The sequence below is a fragment of the Acomys russatus genome, chromosome 19 (assembly GCF_903995435.1).
Source record: "Acomys russatus chromosome 19, mAcoRus1.1, whole genome shotgun sequence".
In the NCBI taxonomy this organism is placed as follows: Eukaryota; Metazoa; Chordata; class Mammalia; order Rodentia; family Muridae; genus Acomys; species Acomys russatus.
Window position 1 is genome coordinate 24,569,932 of NC_067155.1, and position 24,022 is coordinate 24,593,953.

Here is a 24,022-nt window from a genome sequence, read left to right on the forward strand (position 1 = left end):
GCAGAGTGTCTGAGTGGAAGACCCTCACGGGACCCCAATCTCTTCATTTCTCACTGACTCCTCCAGAGAACCAGTGCGTTTGTTATCCCTAGTTTGTTCCCTGCAACACGCAGGCTGCGGTGATGAGAGATGACGCACGCAAGCAAGAAGGGAAGGCGGAAGAGAGTTCTCAAGTCCCACTCACTATCAACCCAGAGGAAAAGATGCACAGTGCATGACCTAGGCTGACTCCCCTCCCTAGAGAGCCTGAGAACCTTCTCCCGTCAGAATTGAGATAAATAAACTGAGGCTCCCTCCCAGGGGACAGAACCTCCTCAGGCGTTGATACCCCTAGTGGGTTAGACACTGATACCCTTTTCCCTTCCCTGGCTCTCCTTTTGGATATCATTATCAGATTAATACACCTATTAACAATTGCATTTTAAAACTTACATTTATGTGGGCTGGAGAGATGGCCCAGTGGATAGGAGCACTGGCTATTTTTTCTTTTCTTTTCTTTTCCTCCCCCCCCCCCCCCCCCCCCCCCCCCCGCCGCCCCTCCTCCCCGCCCAGAGAATCTGAGTTCTATTCTGAGCACCCACATGAATGTATGTGTATGGATGCTTTGCCTACACGTATGATCATGCACCACGTGGGTGCCTGGGGTGTTCAGATCAGATCCCCTGGAAGTGGAGTTGCCGACAGCTGTGAGCCACCATGTGGGTGCTGGAAACTGAACCGGAATGCTCCGCAAGAGTAGTCAGTACTCTTAACCACAGAGGTCGCCTCAAAATAATTTTTAAAATTACATTTATTGTGTGTATATATGTGCACGTGTGTGTCTGTGAGTGTGTGCATGTGTGCGTGTGCGTCTGTGTGTATGTGTACGTGTGTGCGCACATGTGTGTCTGTGCATGTGTGTGTGCATGTGTGCGCATGAGTGTCTATGATATGGCATGTGTGTAGGGGTCAGAGGACAGCAGTCAGGAGTCAGTTCTTTCCTTCCACCATGCAGATCATGAGAGGACTGAACTCAGGTTGTTGCTCATCTTGAGCCTCTCACTAGCTCCTAAGATGGCATATTAACATATCGCCTGCTGCTAAGGTTCTGTCTAGGCGTGCATCCATGTCTTATCATTGGCTTTCCAGCGCTTCTTGTTTTCCACCTCCACAGCCCAGTGACGACTGTCCCTCTCCCTCCACTCCTTGCATCCTCGTGTCTAATGGGGCTTTGTTTCTTTGGGTTTTTTGTTTTGTTTTGTTTTGCCTTCTATGCTGCTTTTTTTTTTTTTTTTTAAATTGTAAATGAGAGACGTGTCATCCACTGGAGTTTCAGAGCTCGAGGACGATGAAGTCTCCTAAACTACAATGAGAGTCTTTCGCTCAAAGCAAACAGTTCTGAGGGGCTAGTTGGGCTGTGCAGTTGTGGACGGTGGGAAAAATGCCCAGTGAGAGTTTTGGTAGCTTTCAGGAGTACTGCTGTTAGATTTAAGATTACTGTCTTGCCCGACGCAGTGGCGCAGGCCTGTAATCCCAGCACTCGGGAGGCAGAGGCAGGCAGAGCTCTGTGGGTCTACAAAGTGCAGGGCAGCCAGGGCTCCAGAGAGAAACTGTCTCGATGTGTTTTTGGCCTTCTCAGAGTGCAGGAACCCAAACTGAGGGAGCGTCCTGGGATGTGCTCTCACGGCGAGGCCATGCCCTTCCCTTCACCCTTCTGAACTCGATCCCTCTTCTCCACAAGACTTTCAAAATGCACCGCTCTGTCCACTCAACTCAAGGGTCTACTCTGTACCATTCATCCGTGCAGACTAGTCTTTAGGACGTTAGTAACCTCCTGTGCTTCTGTACTTATTGTGCAGAGGCTTTTTGTTGTTGTTGCTCTTTTGTCTGTTTGTTTTTTGAGACAGGGTTTCTCTGTGTAGGCCAAGCTGGCCTAGAACTCAGAGATCCGCCTGCCTCTGCCTCCCGAGTGCTGGAACTAAAGGCGTGCCCCACCACTACCTAGCTCTTCTATATTTATTTTAAACCCCTTGAGCACTGAAAAAGTAACAAATTTCTTAGAGTTGCCAGCCAGGTCTACGGTTCAGGCCTGTAATCTCAGTTACTCAGGAAGCTGGGGCAGAAAGGTAGGAATTTGAGATCAGCTGGTGACTTAGTCTGAGAGATCCTGTGCGGCCTAGAGGTCACCTAGGATGAGTGGGTCCCTAGGTTCAAGGCCCACTACTGAAACTAAGCTCCTCCTTCCTGCTCACACACAAGAGCCATAACAATCCTTTATGAAGTAAGTTGCCATCAGTGGGAAAATAACCCTCCTGCTCTGTAGTTTTTTGAACCATGACTAAAGATTAAAATCAAGTTTAACTGAGTACCACCCGAGACTGCTCCACCCACCTGGCCAGCAAGTCGATAAGTTCCAGTTTGGACATCCCATCGGGCAGCAGACGAGGAATGGCCGCAACACAGGTCCTGAAGAGGTCAATCTTTGGCTTCCTCTCACCCCTAGAGTTCCGAGACACAATTTTAGTAAGTCAAAGATTATGAAAAAAAATTAAGAACTGATTTATGTATAATATTTATGTGTGTATGAGTCTATATGGGTGTTTTATCTATGCACTAGGTGAGGGCATCAGATCCCATTAGAGATAACTGTGAGCCACCATGTGGGCGCTGGGAACGGAACCCAGGTCCTCTGCAGGAATAGCAAGTGCTCTTAACTGCTGAGTCATCTCTCTAGCCAAAATTTCTTTTTAAAATACAAAAGATGATTAAGTCTTTGAACAAAAACTAGTATTTCATCCAGGCCTTCCATGTACAGCCTGGTGCTGGCCCCTCTCATGACTCAATGTGTATCCCCTCAAAGCCTCATTAGTGCCAATGAACTTTTAAAAGTCTAGATGTTGGGGCTGGAGAGACGGCTCAGCGGTTACAAGCACCGGCTTCCCGTGTGGAAGACCCAGGTTCGATTCCCAGAACCCACGTGGTTTGCTCTTAAGAAAGACCCCAGTTCGATTCCCAGCACCCACGTGGTGTGCCCGTGCAGAAGGCCCAGGTTCGATTCCCAGCGCCCACGTGGTGTGCCCGTGCAGAAGGCCCAGGTTCGATTCCCAGCACCCACGTGGTGCCTCACAACTTTTACTCCCGTTCCTGGGGACCTAATGCCCTTTTCTGATACCTGCAGGCATAAATCATGCACGTGCACATTCATACACCTAATTCTTTAAAAAGTCAAGGCGTGGTGGCCCACGCCTTTAACCCCAGCACTTGGGAGGCAGAGGGCAAGAGGATCTCTGTGAGTTTGAGACCAGCTTGATCTACAGAGTGAGTTCCTAGATAGCCAGGTTACATAGAGAAACTCTGTCATGGAAAAAAAAAAGTTGGGATGGTTTTCAGTCAAATTTCATCAACACATCTGTTTTACCACCCTTAGAACTCTGTGTCAAGTAGAAGGCAAGAATGTCCGCTGGGCTTCCCCCTCCCCCCATAATGTGGCCTAGGCAGTACTCATGTGATGGTACCCATCCTCCCTCCCTGGCTGCACTCACGTGATCGCGCCCACTCGGGCTGCACTCACGTGATGGTACCCATCCTCCTGCCTCAGTTGCACTCACGTGATCATGCCCACCCAGGCTGCACTCACGTGATCGTGCCCACCCTGGCTGCACTCACGTGATGGTACCCATCCTCCCTCCTCGGCTGCACTCACGTGATGGTACCCATCCTCCTGCCTCGGCTGCACTCACGTGATCGTGCCCACTCGGGCTGCACTCACGTGATGGTACCCATCCTCCCGCCTTGGCTGCACTCACGTGATCATGTCCTCTGGCTCTTTGTTTAACATCTGGACGTTGGTCAGCATCATACATCGTCCCACTTCTTTATCAAGGTGCCGCAAGATGTTGCCTACGGCCTTGCGGACTTGAGAGTAATACAAGGACATTCCTGAAAAACAGGGGACAGTAACACTTGTATATGTCAAAGAATCAAGCCCTGGTCCACCCAGGCTCCAGGTTTGTTTTTATTTTGTGTGTGCGCGTGTTTGGTCTGCACGTATATAGTGTACCACGTGTGTGCAATACCCATGGAGGCCTGAAGAGGGCGTTGGGTTCCATGGACTGTAGTTAGAGAAAGTTGCAAATTGCGGTTGTGGATGCTGGGAACGCACCTGGCAGTGCAATGCACGAGCAAGTTCTTAAGTTTCTGATTAACAAGAAAACCTAGCAGCACTAGTGATTACATGATAAATTATCACTCTCATTTGGGGCTAAGAGTGTAATAACTGTATACTGTTCTCTGAAATACACGTGCAGATTCCTTAGTAAAATAAACAAATTGACTTCACTTACAAACTTTAATTAAAATGGTGGCAATGTTTTGCTCCCACTGAGTGCGATGTGAGCATTCTTATAGTTGGAAAACAATAAAACACACACACACACACACCTAAAAGTGACATCACACTTTAACAGAAGTCAGTCCACCAGCCGTTTCTCATACACGATGTCTTTTGAACTCATGGGCATAATGAAAGTCACAGTAAAGAGAAGCAAAGAGAAGATGGGGGAGAAAAAAAAAAAAAAAGAGAGAGAGAAAGAGAGAAGAGAGCTCTCCACGCGCATCTCTCATATACTCGGAATTTAGAAACTGGTTAGTGCCGTTTATAAGAGTTTCTAAATGTGAGTACTTAAAAGGGAATAAATAAATGGGGGGAAAAAACCCTCTTTGGATTCAGAAGTTGTATCAGAAAGAGAGAAGAAAACTCTCCTGCAGCGTGTGTAGGACTTGCCATACTTACAATGTAAATTAGGCCAATGCTATTAAAAAGAGAGAGAGAGAGAGGAAGAAACTTTCTCTTAAAAATGAATTAATGAATAGATTATAAATAAGATTATTTGCCAAAATACATGAATATCTTGGAAACTTACTGTACAATGTAGACAGCCAAATATTAGATGTTAACCCGGACCCAGATGAAAGGCCAACATTTCAACGGCAAAATATGTACCTGGGCGTCCTAAAGGGCCAGTGGGGGTCAGTCCACACGACCATGCAGGAATGTCCCACCAGCTGCTTGGCAAAGACTTGGCGATTTTCCCCCCTTACCGTGGGTCCAGTAAGGACCTGACTGTGATTTTTCAGGGCTCCACACCCACCTATCATTTTGGCTTCCTCTTCAGTTAATGTTTTACTCAAATACGTTTTCTTTACTCTCAGGGTGTTTCCAGACGGGAGCACAGCTCCTGTGACGGGCATGGGCGGTTCACCGTCTTTCTGTTGTAAGCTGTCCGCAATCACCAGGAACGCCCGTAAGCCGATGTTCATTCTCTGTGAGGGAGGCAAAGGAAGGCTCAGCTGTTTAGCATAACCCCAGAGCGTATCACAAGGAAGTGGGCATGCGTCTGGGTAGAGGCAGAACCTCAAAGAGGTAGGAAGTCACCCTGTGAAGAGCTGCAACTAAGGTAAACTGAGTCACACAACAGGCTCAAAGGTTTCATGGGAAGAGACACCTCAGCTTTTAATTCAAAGACTGTGAAGTTATTGAGCTCTAAATATCAATCAAAATTTAAATCTCATGACTTATTATCCTGAGATAAATAAATAAATCACTCTGTGGCCCTGTCTGTCCTGGAACTCCCTCTGTGGACCAGGCTGGCCTCAACTCCCAGACACCAACCTGCCAAGTGTTGGAATTAAAGGTGTGTATCACCACACCCAGCCAACATCTATTATTGATCTCCGATTATAAAAGTCAGCAAGTTTGAGAATAAGTTTTAAAAACCAAAGGTTATGAAGCCTATGAAAACACACGGGCATGTGAGAAGAAATGCCATTTCCTAAGGTTCAGCTAAACCATCAGTAAGAACATCTCCCAGCTCAGGGTCACACCCCCAGCACATCTCATCATCTCTGTCAGCTTACACTGTGCTAGTGACCAGTTGCACCGGCCATCTTGTCATAGGTGTACCCACTGCCTTTATCTCGCCTCTGATGAAGGGGCTAATGATATTTCTCCCTTTAAAGGTGTGTTGTTTATTTTCTTATTGATTACATGAATTCTTTATATATTCTGGAAGGACGCACTTTGTTGGAGATATCAAAATGTTTTCTGCCATGCTATGATTCCCTATTAAATGTCTTATTAATGAGAAAACTTTAAAACATATATTCAATTTATGAACTTTCTGCGATTTATGATTTTTGTGTTCTAGAAAGCTTTGCCCACTCAGGGGCCACAAAAGTTTTCTTTTCTTTTCTTTTTTTTCTAGAAGACTTACAGCGTTTGGTTTATATTTAGGTTGCACAATCCAGTTTCAGCTTGTTCTTGCTTACAGTGAAAATTATGGACTGGGATTTGTTATTTTGCAAGGTGGGCACCCAATGGCTCAGGACCACTTAGTGGAAAGAATAAGCCCCTGTTTGTTGAAACCCAGCCACCACTCATGCACGGCTTACTCTTGTCTCCCCATTCACCTGGGACCCTCTAACGCTCGCGCTACCTCTGTGCCGACTTGGTGACAGTATGACTTTATACTACACCTTTAAATCAGGCTATGCTAGTCCAACTTTTTAATTCTTCTACTTCTCAATTAGGTTGGTTATTTTAGTAGTTTGATGTCCCACATAAAAAATTAAAACCAGCTCCTTTGATTTCTACTTCAAAAGAAGCAATAGGGACTCCAAGTCAGATATCACTAAGATGATGATATTATTAGGATGGTAATATATTTAAGTTGGTTGGCAGTAAGAACTCAATAATGGCAAATCTTTTGCTTTGCTATAAATTGTACTTATTTCTACTTATTTGGGTCTTTGTCTTTTTTTTCAATATTTTTTAGTTTTTGGAATAAAAAGAACATACAGTAGTGTGCATTGTCTGTTTTGTTGCCAGGTACTTTGCTTTTCATCAATACTGTAAATTGTTTGATTTGATTATTTATTACTATTATATACAAATATATTACTTATTTATCTTGTATCTTACGAACTTCCTCAAGCCATGTGTCAGCTCCGAATCAACTGTAATTTTTTTTCTTCTTAAAACAGTGACATCTTTATTCGTGCTAACATTGCTTTCTTCGTTACAGGGTCTCACGTGGCCCAGGCTGGCCTTGAACTCCCTACGTAGCCAAGAATGACAGTGCAGTCCTGAGACCCTTGCCCCTTCAAAGCTGGGGGATCACAGGTGTTCCACCACACATAGTTTTTTGTTTTTTTTGGGCAATTTTCTACAATGTTTGCCCATGAATAAAATCATTTTGATGGTTTCATTTATAATCTATCAGCCTTTATTCCTTTTCTTGCCCCCAGCATTGAGTAGCGTCTCCAATTTCATGTTCTTTTAGATCAGGGCAAACGAGAGACAGATTGGCAGCCTACAAGTTCATCTCACAGATTTGCCAGTTCTGATGATCACAGACACACATCCAGTCCACAGTCCAGGCCCAAACCAAGCAAGCCTGGAAATCACCTGACTGTTGTGTTATGCTCAACATACTTGGTGTTAAGACAACCCTTTAGGTCTCTGAACCTTGTTATTCAAACTGATTCCACAATATTATTTAAGAACCAATATAGAGCCAGGGATGATGGTGTCTGCCTTTAGTTCCTGCAGTTTGAAGGCTGGGACAGGATGCTCACGGCGTAACTTCTGTTCACTGACCATGGGATGCCTAGAGAAAGCCCTGTGGGAAATCCTGCGTGAACGTGTGCGGGTCCACATGAGCCAGCCATGCCAATGACCTCAGAGTCTCAGAACCATGGGGGAATGTAAAGCCTTCCCACTAGAGTGAAGATCAGAGGGTAATGGCCAAGACGTCCCCAGCGGGCTGAGTATGAGTTGATAGTGCCTGCAGAATGTGCCTACTCTAGTCTCCTGTTTGCTGTCTACAGCCTGAGGGCTGCTCCTCTACAGAGGCTGCTCCCACTGTGAGCTCAGCTTCTCCTTCCATCCAACTACCTCCCTGTTTATCTGTAAGTAATAAATAGCCTTGTTTCCGTTGCCATAGCCCTGCCTCGCTGTCCAACTCTACAATAAACATGCTGAGCTTCCAGAGTGCTGCGGCTTCCGCAGGCAAGAGCCCAGACCACCTGAACCCCAGCTTTCCAGCCTGTATGCTTCTGTGTTTGTCTTCATTACCTCTCTACCCCAGTCAGGCCTTTCCCTGGAGCCATGCTAGACACGGCAGTCATGTGTGGTCTGTGGAGCCTATAACTGTTTAGCTACTAATGGGCAGACTCTTCTACGGCCCTACAAGAGGAAAGACAATGGAAGAGGGCTGGCAAGACCCCTCAGTGGGCAAAGGCGCTTTCCGCCAAGCCTGGTGATTTAAACTTCCCACAGGGTAGAAGGAGAGCACTGACTCCCTAATTTGTCCTTTGACCTCCACACTCACACCATGACACAAGCGTACGCACACGCACTCACACAATAAATCACAATAGATGAATGCAGTGAAAATAAAGAGACACAGAAGAGTCAGATCTTTTTTCCTATTGGGTTTCTCCCTTTAAAGCACAACTCTTCACAGACGGGTCAGTCAACAAGCCATCGGCTGGATGAAGGGACCCAAGGATAAGTGTCACGGGTGGCGGTGGCAATGCTTTGCTTGTTTGGGACAGGGTCTTGCTATGCAGGGCAGGCTCACCGTCCTTCTGCCTCAGTTTCCCAAGGACTGAGATGGCAGGTGTGTGTTACACATCCATTCCCAAAGTAGCATCAGAGGTGTTCACTCTAGACAAGTGTGCTGGCTGGGTTTATATCAATTCAACACAAGCTAGAGTCTCTGGAGAAGAAGGAGCCATCAATGAGAAAACACCTTCATAAGGTCAGATTCTAGGGCACTTTCTTAATTAAGTGATTGATGGAAAGGTGCCCAGCCCATTGTGGGTGGAGCCATCCCCTGGTCCTGGGTTGTATAAGAAGGCAGGCTGAGCAAGCCGTGGGAAGCAAGAAATAGCAGCACCCTCCATAGCCTCTGCATCAGCTCCTGCTGCAGGTTCCTGCCCTGCTTGAGTTCTTGGCTTGCTTCAGTGGTGGACTGCAGTGTGGATGTGGAAGTTCAATTAACCCTTTCCTCCCCAACTTGCTCCAGAACCCTGTGAGGCCTTTGGCCTGTGAGGTCATCAGCCTGTGAGGTCATCAGTCTATGAAGTCATCAGCCTGTGTGGTTATCAGCCTGTGTGGTCATCACCCTGTGAGGTCATCACTCTATGAGGTAATCAGCCACCAGACAGAAACTCCCACATTTTAGTTGCTTGTTCCATGTTCCGTGGCAGAAATATGGAAGCTAAGGGAAGGCGGGGTGTGGGAGGAGGGGGCAGGGGATGCTGGGCCTCCACGCTCTGTACCTCTTTCCTTAATAATGGCATGAGGGGGCCGGGGTATTACAGTGATGACAGAGACACGCATTCAAATAAACTTGCGGGGATTTTTTTCCCCCTCTGGTGGCTTCACTTAATCCTCCTCCTTCTCTCCCTCACGCCCTTTCTAGTTTGCAATACTTCAGCGCCAGAACAACTTTTCTGTGAAGGGAGATGGAGAGGTTCGCTGTCCATTTCACTAGTGGAATAGCTGAGAGGCAGAAATAAACGTCATGTGCCTAGAAAAGGAGGCTGAGCCCAGACAAGCAGCCAAGCTGGGTTTCTGGTGCTTGGCCCACTGTTCTTCCAATCACTTTCAATCAGAAAAGTGGTTGTTGAGAGGCAGCGTGGCTGGCTGCTTCTATTGGCTGATGGCTTTTTTTTTTTAAAGACTGAATTGCCCTTTACTTGCACAGTCCTGTGCACACATTCCCCCTCCCCCCCAATCAATGTGACAAGCTGGGACGCTGTCACCGCAGCACAGGCCTGTTATCAATTTCATTGTGCTGTCGTCGTCTCCTCACAGCCTTTGAAGAAAGAGCGACTCCATTTTACAGGAACAGGGGGCCATAGCACATGGGCATTGGGTCATCCTCAATCAAGTCACTTCAAACTTTACTTCCAACAAAACAAAACAAAACAAAACAACAACAACAAAAACCAACGCTCAAATCTGGACACAAGCAGAAATAAACAGAAGAGAAGCCCCCTCCTCCCCGACCCCTACCCGAACCCCCAGACTTTCAGAGCCTGTGAGGACGCGCTCTGTTGGCACAGACAAGCCATTCGTACCTCTGGGTTGAGACTGAATGCTTTTGCTGGTTTTCCCACACAAAGAAAGTCGAAAATGATTTCCTTCATTGCAAAGTCCAGACGTTCCTGGCGGGGGTGGGGATGGGGGAGAAAGCAAAGAAAATAAAAACATGGGATGCCACGTATAACACAAGATGCAAGTTTCCACCATGTGCAGCTAACAGGCGGCCGCTGAGAGGTCAGGGATGTCTAGTTTCGTGGGGCCTGGAGAGGCCCTGAAGGGAGCTCAGGTGCATCAGGATGGTTCTGGGGGGAGGGTGTTGCCATGACGCAGCAACACCTTCCTATGTAACACAGGACCCTCTCAGGGAGGCACAGAGGCAAATATCAAAAATACAGCACCTGGGCGTCGGAGCCTAAGACAGTGCCGATGCTTCCTACTTGCACTGTAAGTGTAGATAACTCTTTGAAACTCAGCTGAGAAAGATATGTTAGTGGCATCACTACAAAATGACTGTTTTCCTCTGTTCTTCAACATTGGAAACATCCCCTGGCTTGTATAAAAGTTAATCCCAAGGGTGTGGAAGATTAACACAGAAGACATGCCATTTAAGGTGGAGCCTGGTCATGCAACGTAGTAACTACTAAGATACGCCATGCTCGCTTTATATACATTATTCCAGAATAGTCAAAGCGCATATACCTTGTGACTATGTTTAGAAAAGTCCTAAGAAATTTTCTACCTGCAGAGTAAGCAATGGACTTTCTCTAATATGGATTAAAAAGGTCTCGTGAGGCTGGAGAGATCGCCTCAGTGGTTAGAGCACTGGCTGCTCTTCCAGAGGATCTAGGTTCAAATCCCAGCATCTACACAGTCTCAGAACCCTCTGTAACTCCAGTTCCAGGGAACTTAATGCCCTCTTCTGGCCTCCAAGGATACTGCATGCACAGGGTGCACATATGTACATGCAGGTAAAACATTCACAGGTATTAAAAAATTTTATAAGAAAAGGTCTCGTATTGGCTCCAAAACAGGGAGATGTTACATATCAAACAGTCTCTGCTCTGAGTCTTGTATCTTTATATCAATAACAGCTGTACTTCAAGATTTGCATACAGCATTTGCATACAGCATTTGCATACAGCATTTGCATGCCTATAATTTCCTTTCTGCCATGTAATATTCAGAGGCATACTGGGTAAGAATTTCTACCCTCACTTCACAAATAAGGAGTCTAAGACTGAAAAGGTTTATTAATTTGAGGTGGAGGCTCAGGAACAGGAGATTCACTGTGTCTCTCTCTCTGTAAGACATAGAGGTCAAAGTGGGGGTAAAAGAATTTACTCATCGGGTGTTTTCAAAAGAAAAAGATAGTTGGGTATGGTGGTGCAGGCCTCTAAGCCCAGCACATGACAAGCAGAGATAGGTGAAGCTCTGGGGGTGTACAGAGCTAGTTATAGGCCAGCCAGGCTTAAATAATGAGACACTGATCCAGAATAAAATAAAACAAAATAAAATAGCAATCAATCAGTGGATTTGTTTTATTTTAAAAACCTGACATAAGTGGGATCTTGGGTTTAGTTCACCAACCCATCCCGCAAATAAAGATCTTGGGGAAAAAAATCTTACGTTTAAATAATAAAGTACAGCCAAACCTTAGCTTTAATATTGATGGGATCTGTTTTTTTTTTTTTTTTAAAGCAAATTAATTCACGTGTAAAGTGTTTGTAGCAGTCTTGAGCAGAGAATAAAGTGATACATGCTAACTTCTTTATGAAATTATTTACTCTCCACAGAGAAAAATTAGAAAATTACTATTTACTCTTCAATTTTACTATATTGTCTTTTTTTTTTTTTTTTTTTTTTTTTTTTTTTTTTTAATTTCAGCCAAACATCAGAGCTTTTGACCCGTCTTTACTTGTAGAATACAGAGCAGAGATCTGGGGAAGTGGGAGGCGGGAGTCAGCCAAGAGTCCTTGTCACTAAAGCTTCCTCTTTTGGGTCAGTGTTGGGACTGACCCGGGACCTTATCCGTGCTATCAGCGGTTTTCCTGGTGGGCTCTGTGGTCCTGGAGGAATCAATTAAACCCCATCTCTTAGCTGTCGAAGTCACTTGACGGATTCATATCTGGCTGCTTTGAAGCAAAGGAAATAAACTGCGTGGGTAAACAATCTCCGTCTAATAAGTCTGGACGCACGAAGGTCATGGCGGCCTTTCTGCGTGGATGAGAGCCTTACCTGGGCAATGAACTGGATAATCTTCACGAAGATGTTCAGTGGCATGTCCCTGGGCACCACGCCGCGGGACCCTTTGGGGAAAAGCGTGGTGGTGATGGTTATGAGGCGGCTGGAAGATAAAGGCGGAGGAAAAGAGAAAACAAGCAAGATTGGCTGAGATCTATCAGTCAGGGAGACGGCGCGCATGTCATCTTAACATCAGAGGATAAATGAAAAGAAACAAGGCACGTGAGCGCCTTTTCCATCAGTCCAATTACTCCACGAAGAGGTTCTTTTTTCCTTTTGGAAAACCCAGGGCAGCTGGAAAAATGACAGACAGCTGTTTCCTTCCTCAAAGTGCCAAATGCCATGCAGAAGCGGACCCTGTTGGTGCTGGCGGAGGCTAACACTTCAGCAAAGCCTGCTGAGGCGGTGGGGAAGTTCTGAGGCCTGAGGTCTCGCAGGACCTGATGGCTCTGAGCAGGTTTTAGCTGGCTCAGGGTAGGCAATGAGGGAGAACACCCTGAGCAGTGGCTGAGGAACACAGTTCCAAGTCGGACTCCAGCCACCGCGCACCCCGCCCACGCCGGTCCTCACCTCTGAGTCGCGGTGTTGCTCTCGCATTTGATGCGTATCATGTAAACCCACAGCAATCTGTAGAGAGATTCCAAGGCAACGCGAGCCATTTTGGGGTCTTTATTCTGTAACAGAAAAGATTACTAGTTAAATGGTAACCCACTCAGGAGCTTGGGGAAGGCTGGCTGGTTGCGGGCCAGGCACACAAGAGACTAGCGCCACCACCGGGGTCCTGGACCATCTGCCTCCCAGCGTTCACTGGATAACTGACCCAGGAGGGTTCTGACCCTGATGGTGAGACAGAGGAACGCCACGGGGGAGTCCTCGCTCTGTCTTTTGCCAGAATGAAAAATCAAGAGCCGCCAGGCAACCAGCAGAACTGTATAGAATATACAGAAGAATCACTTGTTTTTCCCATGACAGATAATGTCTTTTAAAATACTATTATTTTGTTTTGTTTTTCTGTCCCCTATTCCGTTTGATCATTTTCTAATGCTTACCGAGACCAGTATGTACTATAAACTACACTACAACCCAGATACACAGAAAATAGCTCCTGTGCCTTATGGTATGCAAGAGTATTTGTATTTTTATCTGCCCCTAGTTCACTTTATTAGCAGTGTGGCCTGACTCTGGGAAGCTCCTTAATCTCTCCGAGTGTGGCTTTCCCTATCTGTGACACTCGCATGAGAACCATGAGAAGCACTGTGAGAGTAAAAGATCTAAGGCACGGAAGGCCGCAGCACTCTGTTTCTGGAATAACCAGGGGCCAGGCGAGAGTGAGTTCCTGCCTTTTGAGAGCCTCTCTCCCAGTGGGAGCATCCTTCTTTCCCTTACCAAGTTCCTTTCTTAGTGTGGGTATCATGCACAGCACGTCACTGAAATTCTCTCCTAAGGCAGACCTCAAACTATTAAACATGGAAGCTTGCCTCAACTGAACCTGACTGTGGAATGAGATCTCTAGTTCCAGTGGCTTTTTTCAATGCTTTTTAGTTTAATTTTGACTTAAAAAAAAAAAAAAAGACATAACTGGGCACGGTGGCACACGCCTGTAATCCCAGCACTCGGGAGGCAGAGGCAGGCAGATCTTTGTGAGTTTTAAGCCAGCCTGCTCTACAAAGTGAGTGAAGGACAGCCACAGCTACACAGAGAAACCCTGTTTCCAAAAAAAAAAAAAATATTTATTTTTATTGTATGTGTACAAAAGTTAGCCTGCCTGTGTGTGTGCAATACCACATGTGTGCAATACCTGCAGACACCAGAAGGGGGCATCAAATCCCCAAACTACAATCAGAAATGGTTGTGAGCCACCATATAGGACCTCAGCAGGAGCAGCCAGTGCTCCTAACTGCTGAGCCTTGTTTGTTTGTTTGTTTTAGCAGGGGTTTTCATCTTTGACACTGCATAGAGCTTGGCATGGTATGGTGTGCTTGTAATCTGAGCACTCAGAGCTACAGGCAGGAGGATAGGTAGTGTGCTTGGCTCTATCGCAAGTGAGAGGCTAGCATAAGCTGCCTTGTCTTCCCACCCCACCCCTTTTTTCAAGATTTATTCTTCTTTAGAATCTATCTCCACTAATTAACCATTACTGACCATGTATGGACGTAAAATGACTCCGGGGCTCAGTGAGAAAACTATTTAGGAAGCCAGCGAGTGGGCTTTCATGCAGCTCTCCGCCAGGCCAGCGCACCCCCTTGGCACCCGCCAGTGATGTGGGGGCTGGGCTAATGACATGTTCACCTTCTTCACAGTTTGCTTTGATTCACCTCAAGCTTTTTGGGGTCAGCGTGAACAGAGACAGCGGGCCTCACTGGTGGTGCCATCCCGACTACCGGCCAGTGCTCCCCTGGCTTATCAGCCAGTCTTTTGCATAACGTCACCCTGCTGCTCGCTCACTCGCTGCTCACAGGCATGCAGACTTCTGGGCTGCACCTGCAGACACCGAGCAAGGGGAGGTGCGTTCGGAGTTAACTAAACACCAGTGGAGAGCGGGGTTCTCATTAGGTATTCTGGTTTCTCCCACCTGAAGGGCCTCATCTTCCATGGAAGACCTACGCAAAGTTTTCAGAAAAACCAACACTATCTATGGGAGCATTGGCAGAGCCCGGTGTGGCCTGGGGCAGCAGCAGGAGCTGCTGACACTGCGTGCAGCTCCGTCCAGTCACCTAGCTCTTAACAGACAAGCGCAGTCAGTGGGATCTATGGCTATTGGTTATATAACTGAACCTGAGTGTTTGCTTACACGTATGCAGGTGTGACACATGCATGAAGTGCCTGCAGAGATCAGAAAAAGGAGTTGGATCCCAGGAGGATAGAGTTACAGATGGCTGTGAGCTGCTGCATGGGTACTGGGAAACAGATCTCAGATCCTTTGCAAGAGTGGCCAGTGCTCTAATCACTGGGCCACCTCAGTAAGGGGATTTCTTGACCTTCACGGTCTCTTTCCTTAAAGATATATCTGGGCCACACACACACACACACACACACACACACACACACACACACACACACACACACAGAGTCATCATCCGCACAGTGAACATGACCTTCGAAGTACCATTAACTTTTCAAAGCGTGCCTCCGTCTCTCCAGCTAAGTGCTGCCTGACAGGCATGAAGGTAGGCACCAACTGTATACGGCTCAGTACATCCAGATTCTAACACGAAACAACAGACAAAAACCCCTTACCGCGAGTCCCTCAGAGGTGAGGTCTCCAAGGCCAGGGACCCGAAGTTTCCCGTCACCCCGCCGTGGCATACTGATAAGCACGGGTGACAAAGCTAACCAAGTATGAACACGGAAGACGTCACGCCTGTGGTCCCCAGACAGCCTGTTCCTCTCAGTCTCACGCTGAGGGCAGACTCGGGCTCTCACGCTGGGTTTGCTTTGGGACCGCGCGGCTGTGCGCACAGCCCCTCTACCTCACAGAAGGCATGGTGCTCCTGGCCAGCGCAGCTCTGGGAACACGCCAGAGGAAGCTGCCAGGACAACACGGAGGATGCGAACGCTGAGCACCTTACCCTGAAGCATCAAGGGGGCAAAGGTGGAAGTGGGGGGAGAAGAATGCGAAAGGAATGGTATGGCGGAAATATAAACTATGAAGCAATTTAAGGAAAAGTTTAGTTTTGAAGCCACATTTTCTTCAGGCATCTCTTCCCTCCTGAGTGTGTGAAAAGATGGCTACAGCAAGTTCTATATATTAATGACATTAGAAACAGATTCAAATTCTTACTGGGCTAAGATTTAAACATAAATGATAAGCCAGGTACAGTGGTGCACACACCTGTAACCCCAGCACTGAGGAAGGCAGAGGCAGGTGGATTGCTGTGAGTTCGAGGTCAGCCTGGTCTAAAAATCAAGTCAGGACATCCAAGGCTACGCAGAGGAACCCTGTCTCAAACAAAACAAACCAAACCAATCAAACAACCAAAAAAAAAAAAAAAAAAAAAAAAAAAAAAAAAAATTAACTGTTTTTGACTATCTTTTGTCCCTGGAGCATTGTCTCTAACAGTTTAGCACCCATATAGATGACCTAGCATTTATTTATGAATTTAGAAACAGGGTTTTGTGTTGAAGATTGCATGTAGGCCAAGCTGACATATATAGTAAAACCCTACAAGATAAGGGTTGCAGGGAGGGGGGGCGCTGGAGAGATGGCTCAGAGGTTAAAAGCACTGACTACTCTGCCAAAGGCCCTGAGTTCAATTCCCAGCAACCACATGGAGGCTCACAACCATCTATAATGAGATTTGAAGCCCTCTTCTAGTGTGCAGATGTACATGGAGGCAGAGCACTGTACATAATAAATAAATAAATAAATAAATATTTTTTTAAAAAAGGGTCGGAAAAGGGAGCCTGGGAAGATGGCAATTCTCTTGCCTCAGTCTCCCAAACGCTGGGATCACAGGCGCCCGTTATCATGCCTCGATTCCTTTACCATTATTTATTTTAAAGACCCTTAAAGTATGTGTGTGTATGTGTGCACGCATATGCACCACACGCGTGCACGCATGCAGTACCCACGCAGGCCAGAAGGAGGTGTCAGATCCTCGTGAGTTGGGGTCGTGGGTGGTTATGACTGAGCCATCTCACCAGCCCCCTCACTGCCATTTTCTTGGCTAACAAACAGCTCTTCCATGTTTCCTGGGGTACAAGGCTTCTACAAATACACAGCACCAAAGCTCCTCATAGACGGGTCTGCTCAGTGCCCACATAGGGAGGGCTCCTCCCCTCTGCACCCCACGCCAGCGTGGTGACTGGGACTGGAGTTGGAAATGTAGTATTGATCCCGCAGGCTCTTCCTGATCTTACAGCCTTAGAACCTTCTTTGGGATAAATGCCTGAGTAAGGAAGCACCGTCTGAGTCTGCTCTCATGTCCTTCTGAGGCAATTTATAACCCTTTACTCAGTTTTTCTGCCAGGCCTTGTCAGGAGTGCTAAAGAATATTATAATTTTGAAATAATTTTCAAAGTAAGCTGCCGTGCTCTGCTTCAAAAACAACATGGACCAACCACTCAAAATGGCTCTTTTGGCCATGGCAATAAGTTACTGTAGAAAATATTTTAAGTTTTAACCCCAGATACATTAAATAGACTCAGAAAATTGTGTTATAAGCCTTCTTAATCATTAAAAAAAATATTCTGTCCTAATTGCTTTCCGTTGCTGTGATAAAACACGGACCAAAAGCAGCCTGGGAAAGGAAGAGGGTTTTTGCCTGTAACTTAACGTCATCATCCAGCTAAGGCGGGGATAGGAGGCCGCAGCTGATGCAGAGGCCATGTAGGGATGCTGCTTACTGGCTTGCTCCCCATGGCTTACTCAGCCTGTTTTCTTATATCTTTGGTTGTGAGCCTAGCCTTTAACAGCTGAGCCATGTCTCCAGCCCCCAGCCTACCTTCTTATAGAACCCAGAGCCACCTCCCTAGGAGTGGCGCTGGCCTCAGTGGGCTCAGCCTTCCCCCACCAATCATCAATCAAAAAAATGCCCCCCCCAGACACCCACAAGCTCCTCAGCTGAGGTTCCCTCTTCCTAGGTGACAAATTTGTGTCACGTTGACAAAAACCAGCTAGTGCAGTTTTGAACAAAGAGTGGCCACTTTTCTCTCACTTAAAAGCTATATTTAAAATACTAGAATCCGTAGCTGCAAAAGTGGATCAGCTAGGGGAAGTGGCATTGGGCAGCTTTTAGGTGGTGCTGCCTCTCGCTGAGACCTCAGACAAATGCCTGAGATGGCCACTGTGTGTGTAACCACTGATGACCCAAAAGGCATTTTCAGTTTGTGCAGTACTTCCCTCTCTCTCCACCTGCTACTGCTACATAGCACTGCCACCAGGAAGGAGATGAGCAGCTGCCATCTTGTGTTTCATAGTCAGTTCTTAGAGCTGGGACATAGTGCTGAAGTCAAGTCCGTGAAGATTATGTTATAATTATAGTAAATAACAAAATACATAATTAACTTTAACTACTCTACAAACTAAAGTGTCTTGGTAAAACAGACACATACACAAACACATACGCAGATATACATACGCACACACACATACATACATACATGTACACACATGGCAACACGTATAAGCACATGCAAGAAATTTTAGTTCTTTCTTTCTTTCTTTTCTTTCCTTTCCTTTCCTTTTCTTTCCTTCTTTCTTTTTCTGAAAGTAGCAAACGATGGATCAGAGAAGGAATTTGAGCCACAGCTTTGGACACAGGTGACAATGACTGTGAAGAATTCATTTGATTTTCACTTTTTTTGTTTCTTAAATAATTGGTAAAGATTCACTTAGTTTATGTGTGTGTTTTGCCTGCATGCACATCTGTGCATGACTTGTGCGTCTGGCATCCACAGAGGCCCAGCAGGGAACTGCAGTTACGGATGGTTGTGAAGCACTATATAGATGCTGGAAACTGATCCTGGATCTTCTGCTGAAAACTGATCCTGGATCCCTGGAAGAGCAGCCGATACCCTTCACTGCTGAACCATCTTTCCACTCCAGTTTTCTTTTTTGAAAAATGGTCTTGCTATATATAGTTAGGCTAGGCTCAACTTTGTGATCCTCCTGCCTCAGCTTCTCCAGGGTGCTTGGCTCATTGGCAGGCATCGCCACACCAGGTGCACCTGGGCACTAAAATTGAAAGTATGTTTCTATTTGATTCAAAGTGAGTTTTAAAGCTAGTTAGTATAACTAGTAATTCTAGGCTCCTTGGCGCAGGGGCTGTCTTTCTTTCTCTTCATCTTCTCCTCCTCCTCTTCTTCCTTCTTTGGTTTCTTGAGACAGGGTTTCTCTGCGTAACAGCCCTGGCTGTCCTGTAGCAGGGGCCATCTGTAAGACTCATTGGATCACCTAACACCTGTGCTGGCCACCTGGTGAGCAGTAAGTGTTTTGGACACAAATGGCCACAGAGAAGGATGGCAGGGGGCACTCCCCTCTGCCAGAGCAGGGCTTCTACCCAACAGAGCTTTTGTTTCCAAAATATCTACCTAGACCAAAAGGGACAGAGGTGTCACAGGAGTTCTTACATAATGTCACATGGCAGGTCACTAAGTATAACCATTACTCTATTTTCCTGTCACTCAGATACCCGTGACAACAGCTATGTATGTAAAGTGGCTTTAATTCTGTCTCCAAAGAGATTCCTATTAGAGCTGGTGCATTTACCTCAAATGTGCAGAGATTTATTTCGAGGTGGATGAATATACTACTTTAAGAATTTTATTGCAAGCCGGGCGTGGTGGCGCACGCCTTTAATCCTAGCACTGGAGAGGCAGAGGCAGGTGGATCTCTGTGAGTTCGAGGCCAGCCTGGTCTACAAAGTGAGTCCAAGACAGCCAAGGCCACACAGAGAAACCTTGTCTCAAAAAATAAAACAAAAAAACCAACCAAACAAACAAAAAACAAAAAAACCCAAAGAACCTTATTACAATAAGGTCTGGTGGTTCACACCTGTAATCCCAGGGCTTTGAGAGGTTGAGGCAGGGGGATTATGGATCTGAGGTCAGCTTGGGCAACACAGTAAGTCCTCGTTTCAAACACAGAAAAACCAACATGTCATTGAATTTTTTTTTTAATGTAGAAGATTTCTGCTGTTGCTGAGTTGGTGAATACTAACCTTAAGGTTGGACAGGCAGTTGTTGAGGAAAACGTGCCACCTGTTCAGAAACAGCTGCTTCTGACTGACGCAGAGCAGACAGGTCACCAGCGGGTACAAGGCCTGAAGAGGAAGGAGTGGAGGTCACATGGTGACTGACAGCTCAACAAACCAGGAAACACCTTCTGTGCACCCAAAGCTTCAGAACCTCCCCTGGGGCCACGGAGCCCAAAATAGACGCAAAACTTGCTGTAGAAACACAGGAACTCATGGGTGCTTCTGATAACGACTGGATAGAACCACCCAGAACCCTGGCTAGTGACATACACATAGCAATGTTTGTTCCACGTACAATAACACAGAAAGCCGATTCTCTAACTTAGTTTTCACTCACAGACTCTTAAAATGAACTCAGGGCAGCCACCGCAGAAACAAAACCACCCTCATGTCGGTTCTTTTTGTCCATCTGACCCAAACTAGAGTCACCTGCGAAGAGGAACTTCCTGTGAGTGGCCTGTGGGCATGTCTGTGGGGCACTGTCTGGTCATCAACTAATATAGGCGGACACGGCCCACTGTGGGCGGTGCCATCCTTAGGCAGATGGGTCCCGGGAAATAGCTAAGCAAGCAAGGAATGGTGAGCAAGCCAGTGAATAGCGTTTCTCCACGATCTCTGCCTCAGTTACTGGCTCCAGTTCCCGCCTTGACTTCCCTCCAGGAAGGATTGTGACTTGTAAGCCAAAAAATGAAAAATAAAAAATAAGGGCTGGAGAGACAGCTAAGAGGTTAAGAGCACTGGCTGCTCTTCCAGAGGTCCTGAGTTCAATTCCCAGCAACCACATGGTGGCTCACAACCGTCTATAATGTGATCTAATGCCCTTTTCTGGTGTGCAGGTGTACATGTAGACACAACATTGTATACAAAATAAATAAATAAATAAATAAATCTTTTTTTAAAAAATGCTTCTTTCCCCTAATCTGCTTTTGGTCAGTGTTTTACCACAGGAACAGAGAAGCAGAAGAGGACAGCCATGAAGGCACACTCAGTTTGAAAATGCTATTGGCCTTTTCACTTGCAAATATCTACTGGTTTGTCCTTGGCTTTGCAGTAGGTACATATATTTACTTTCTCCTGCGATCTTCCTGTAATTAAAGGGGATTCCTGAAAGAGCTCCTCTGGTCCTGGTAAACACTACCACGACCAGTGTGGCCACAGCAGGAATTTGCTCACATGGAATAAACAGGGGTGCTGCTGCGGTTTTCCTGCCTAACTGGGCCCCTTTCCCACAGCAACTGGAGGAGACAGCAAAGTGAACAGGCAGCCATCCAAAGAACACACAAACACACATACACACAGCTCACCATCACTTTGCTTAGCCAGGTAGCACACACCTTGAGAGCTAGGGGAGATTTAAAGGGAAACACACCTATTCACTTGGACAAGCAAGAAACAACGGGTAATGGATAAGCTTCTGCGATCCCCACTTCAACTTAGCATTTCTATTCTTTACATGAATGTGGTCTTAGTGGCCTCTGAACTACTGTGCCCACTAAAAGCATCTCCAATGCCAGCCAATAAATGCAAGTAATTAGTCACCGTGACCATAGGGGACAGGCAAATGAGCAAAGCTGTCACTGCTACCAGTTGAGCAACTGGGTGCTGGTTCTGACAGGAATGCTCGTGCCTTGGAGACCAGCACAGTCCAGGCCTGTGGCCAGTCATCTAGCTACAGACTGGCCTTAATGCTATCAAGACTACAGCGGGCACACCCCTCCTGAGCTAATTCACCACACAGCAACTTGGAAGACTTCGTATTGCCTTCCCAAGAATGACAACACGCCCAACCTTCAGAGACTCTTGCCTGTGGGCAACCACCTATTTCCCATCATCCCTCATTCCTTGTGGGTTCAGTGTTTGGTTCTGAGTGTTGAGACAGGAATTAGTCAGCACAGGCTCACTCCTGGGTTGGAGAAGATAAACTATTATTATAAACTTTACCCGTTAGATTTGAAAAACTTCTCAGAAATTCAAACAAAAATTCCCATTTAGTCAATCTCTAATGTAAATAGCTGAGTCCCTGGCTAGAAGGTCCATCTGAGGGGATGAGGTGTAACCGTTTATACTACAGTGATGCAGGGGCCTGTGCCAAACGCAAGCTGCCAAGTCCGGGAAGCCGAGGCAGACCCCTTCCTATTTTAAAGTCGCCTTCTCCCTAGGGGCTCCAGGCTCTCCAGGTGGGACAGCGCTGGGCTCCTCTCACAGTTACTCACCAAGGAATGCTTTTTCCGAGAGGAAAGTTCCAACGTGGTATCGTAGAGGCTCTCCACAAAGTTCCTGAGGCACGGGACGTTGACTTCATTCTTGACAGCCTACGGTGGAGAGACACGTGTGTGGACAATTCCACTCAAGAAACTGTGGGACGCGCCACCCAGCTTGAGGAAGCTCTTAGAAACAAGAGTTCAACTCACAGCAGCCACAGGGACGAGGATTTCTACAAAGAGCCCGGCCAAGGCGTGTTTGATGTCTTTGTCTTTGACCTCCAGGAAGTAATGCGCACACTCCTAGGAAGCAGAAGAAGAGCACAGGAAGGAAACAGAGGTTGAAGTGTGCAGGAAACAGGCATTAAAACAAACCCACCTACCCTGAACAAGAACACAGCATATTCTAAGATCTATTTAAAAACTCTGTAGTCAAGGGTTCATATGGGGCTTAAATGTTTGAGAGGACCACAGTAGCCTTTGCCAAGACGTGCTTTCTCTTTGTGCTGAAAGGACTAACAACCATACCCCATACCAAGTCATGTGATGGTTAGCTTGCTCATTCATTCATTCATTCGTTCATTCATTCATTCATCCATTTATTCCCAGCAGATTTCTAAGGCCCTCTTAACCCTCTGTGGGGTCCTGGGCCATTGATCAGCCCATAGAGATCCCTGGAAAGGACAGTAAACTTCTGTCAGGTCCAACTGTGGAACAGGCCTCCCCCTACTCTTACAAAACTGTTTACTTGTGGGGGGGGGCGGCTAACATTTTAGATGTGCTTATTCTTTTTTATTTATTTATTATTATTATTACTTTTTTTTTTTTCGAGACAGGGTCCCTCTATGTAGCCTTGGCTGTCGAAGACTCACTTTTGTAGACCAGGCTGGCCTTGAACTCACAGCAATCCGCCTGCCTCTACCTCCCGAGTGCTGGGATTACAGGCGTGCACCAGGTGTGTTTATTCTTAAGCAAGTCTGGAAGGCATCCCATCACGTAAGGAAGCCTCTGGACACTCCCCGACTTTCCTTGTCTACAAAGCTACTGCCAACTACAGAGTGTATTTTGGTTGCCTGGGGGCTCACTCTGAAGGAAGGTTGGCCTGCCGGAGTCAGCCACTGCCTGTGGCTTCGAGGTGCTGTCTTCGATTGCCACATGTTTACACCTACCCCAATGCTTATCCTGCATTTTCAACCATTATTAGCAACTCTAGCAAAAAGAAATCCTAAGGTCTTCCATGTATCAACGTGCCTAATCTCATTCCAGGTAGGACGGTCTGAGCCTGTGACATCCCTGACACAGACTGCCTGCGTTGGACACAACTTCTAGACACCAGGGTCCTGGCTCCTTTTTCTGCATTATTTTGCACAGGTATTGTAAATAATCTCCAAGTGAGCATTCAGGTATGCATAGATATGTGTGTCTTTTTGTTTTGTTTTGTCTTGTTTTGTTTTAAAGACAAAATTTCTCTGTGTAGCTCTGATGTCCTGGAACTCACTCTGTAGACCAGGCTGGCCTTGAACTCGGAGATCCATCTCCTCTGCCTCCCAAGAGCTGGGATTAATGGTGTGTGCCTCTAGCCTGGCAGATATGTGCATTGTTAACTCCAAGTGGAGTATCAACAGTTGGCAGGGAAGCACCTGAGAACTGCTCTTGGAGGTTAGTGACATCATCACTTGCAGACAAGCTAGCTGAGGCTGGAGTAGGGGGCGTGCTAAGGACGGGCCTGGCCTTGAATTCAAACCCAAGAAGGTGATGCACAGCAGTCACCCCTCCATACCCCAGACCAT

General features: G+C 46.5%; 1 protein-coding gene across 1 annotated transcript in view; it reads right to left on the reverse strand.

The window, feature by feature from the left end:
* Positions 1-24,022, reverse strand: part of Fry (FRY microtubule binding protein) — a 250,299-nt gene that overhangs the window by 131,500 nt on the left and 94,777 nt on the right. Inside the window, exons 9-17 of the mRNA XM_051162840.1 lie at positions 22,443-22,535; positions 22,245-22,343; positions 19,996-20,097; positions 12,905-13,008; positions 12,329-12,437; positions 10,129-10,215; positions 5,130-5,301; positions 3,786-3,918; positions 2,371-2,478 (exon numbers count right to left, since the gene is read on the reverse strand). Coding sequence (XP_051018797.1) covers positions 2,371-2,478; positions 3,786-3,918; positions 5,130-5,301; positions 10,129-10,215; positions 12,329-12,437; positions 12,905-13,008; positions 19,996-20,097; positions 22,245-22,343; positions 22,443-22,535 — 1,007 coding nt within the window. The remainder of the gene's footprint in view (positions 1-2,370; positions 2,479-3,785; positions 3,919-5,129; positions 5,302-10,128; positions 10,216-12,328; positions 12,438-12,904; positions 13,009-19,995; positions 20,098-22,244; positions 22,344-22,442; positions 22,536-24,022) is intronic.